Source organism: Solea solea, chromosome 21 (assembly GCF_958295425.1).
Source record: "Solea solea chromosome 21, fSolSol10.1, whole genome shotgun sequence".
Taxonomy (NCBI): domain Eukaryota; kingdom Metazoa; phylum Chordata; class Actinopteri; order Pleuronectiformes; family Soleidae; genus Solea; species Solea solea.
In genome coordinates, this window is record NC_081154.1 from 20126795 (window position 1) to 20129294 (window position 2500).

Below are 2500 nucleotides of genomic sequence, written 5' to 3' on the forward strand. Positions count from 1 at the left end.
TTTGTTTTTCTAAAATAAACTTGTTGATTTTATATTTTCTCTCTCTTCATCCTCCTCCTCATCCTCTCACCTCCTCCTCTTCCTCCTCTGCTTGGCTGCCTCTCCTCCTCCTCCTTTAATCCTCTTTTGATGAACTCTGTTAAATGAACTCCTGCTGTTTTGTTCATTAGCAGCACACGACCCTGTCCACGCCCCCGCGGCGCGCACTGCGCGTGCCCGCGGCCCATAAATGTGGTGAAACAGCAGAAAAGTTCCAGAGAAACTTTGGTTGATGAAGAAGGAGAAGAAGATGCCGCCGCGGAAAAGTCTCTTCATCTCCGTGTCCCCTGAGGACAGAGTCCACGGACACGCGGCTCTGCACGCGGACTTCCACGCTCTGCTGCAGCGGGGACCCGGGCTGGAGCGCGCGCGCACCACGGGCGGCTGCGACCGCAGAGACGCTCCGTGCGCCATCGTGGAGCTCCGGCTCGGTTCTGCCGCCAGAGACATCATCAGCAGCAGCAGAGACATCAGCAGCAGCAGAGACATCATCATCAGCAGCAGCAGCAGCAGCAGAGACCTCCTGCAGCCGGACAGGGGCGCTGTGGAGCGGGCGCAGCGGCGGCGCCGCCTCGCCGCTAACGCCCGGGAGAGGCGGCGGATGCTCGGACTGAACGTGGCCTTTGACCGCCTGCGCAGCGTCATCCCGAACCTGGAGAGCGACAAGAAACTGTCCAAGTCTGAGACTCTGCAGATGGCGCAGATCTACATCAACACGCTGAGTGAACTGCTGCACGAGGCCGCTGCGCCCGAGACACCGGAGACACCGGAGACACCTGGGACCAACGCGGAGGGGACAGACAGCAGAGACAAACTACAGCTCTGATGATGAAGACATTAAAGACACTGTCAGTGATTTTCTTCATGTTTAAAAAAACATTTTTGTTCAAAAACTTTATTAAATATATTTTTGCTATTAAAACAAAAAACTCCAGCACTTTTTCTTTGAAGATAAAAAAAGGTCAAAGGTCAAAGGTGTAAATGCTGCAGATTTCTGTAAAAAAATGTGAGAAAAATAAAGTCTACATTTTAGATGAAAATTCCTCTTTCTTTGGTTTTCATTTAGTTTTGTTCTGAACAGGAAACAAAAGATAAAGTCTTTGATATTTTTGACTTTCGATTTAAAATCCACTTTTGTTTTAAGTTTCATCAAAGAAATATTAGAGTTGAACTGTAAATACAAGTTCTTTGTATAGTTTTCAGGTGAAAAAGTTCAAAATGAAAAGAATAAAAACAGAAACAAAGAAAAGACGACAACTCAACGTGTAAATACTGAAAGTATCAACTTTTATTATTTTAAAATTATGTACATGTAACCAAAGACCAGAGTCTGTAAATTGATACAAAGAAGTTGTTTTTTTTCCCGCAGCTGCGACGACGACGACGACAACAACGACAACAACAAAGGCTTTAGAAAAAGAAAAATAGATTCAGGGAAAAAAGTAGATTCTACGTCTACATTTCAATTTAACAGCCTCTCACCTGAAGCCCCGCCCCCTCCTGCAGCTCCTCCCCCTCCCTCTGTCTTCTAACAAGGAAACGTTTATGTACACAGAAAATATTTACAAAGAAAAACAGACAAACTTGTCTGTTTGTCCTCCAGACGTTTGTCAATAAAGCTGTAAACGTTCAGAAACAGTGTGTGTGTGTGTGTGTGTGTGAAATGTTTAAAACATTAAAATAATGAAGTTGTTGTTTTCTGCTCAGATGAATGTGTTTAATTATTTCAGAATATTTAAATTTAAAGGTCAGATTTAGGGAAAACTTTGTTTAAAGTTTAGACGTTAATTACATTTTCTTTATATTTGATGATTTTTAAAGGTTAAACTTCAATCTGACTCAGCATGACTCAACAGGACTCAGTATGACTCAGCATGACTCAACAGGACTCAGCGTGACTCAGTATAACTCAGCGGGACTCAGTATGACTCAACAGGACTCAGTATAACTCAGCATGACAGTGTGACTCAGTATGACACGTGACTCAGCATGACTCAGCGTGACTCAGCGTGACTCAGTATGACACAAGATGACTCAGTTTGACTCAGCGTGACTCAGTTTGACTCAGCATGACTCAGTATGACACAAGATGACTCAGTATGACTCAGTATGACACAAGATGACTCAGTATGACTCAACGTGACTCAGCGTGACTCAGTATGACTCGACGTGACTCAGTGTGTGAAAATGAGGGGGCGGGGCTTTGATCTGCATCTAAAGACTGTGATTCAGACGATGGATGCTTCTGATTGGTCGACCTCAGACACACAGAGGTCAGAGGTGAATAAAGATGAGAGAAAAAAAATAAGAGATGAACGAGTGAAGAAAAGATTAAAAAAACAAAGATTCATGGACTCACTAATCGATCACATACTGAAGTGAGGGGGAGGGGAGGAGGGGGTGGGGTTAGAAAACACATCCTTCTGAGCAGCAACGAGAAAAGTCAGTGAATTTATTTATA

The 2500-nt window shown here is 44.2% G+C and overlaps 2 protein-coding genes across 3 annotated transcripts in view; one reads left to right on the plus strand and one right to left on the minus strand.

Annotated features, from left to right (window-relative positions):
* Positions 1-282: 282 nt before the first annotated feature.
* On the plus strand, positions 283-1059 carry atoh1c (atonal bHLH transcription factor 1c). Its single transcript, XM_058621606.1, has one exon. It carries the CDS (start codon positions 290-292, stop codon positions 863-865), a length of 576 nt encoding a protein of 191 aa, XP_058477589.1. The 5' UTR covers positions 283-289; the 3' UTR covers positions 866-1059.
* A 246-nt stretch (positions 1060-1305) lies between these two features.
* Positions 1306-2500, minus strand: part of LOC131448891 (wings apart-like protein homolog) — a 26486-nt gene continuing 25291 nt past the window's right edge. For both annotated transcript variants that reach the window (XM_058621683.1, XM_058621682.1), the window contains exon 20: positions 1306-2500. This exon is cut by the window's right edge and continues 250 nt beyond it. The gene's annotated coding sequence lies outside the window, so the exon portion shown is untranslated.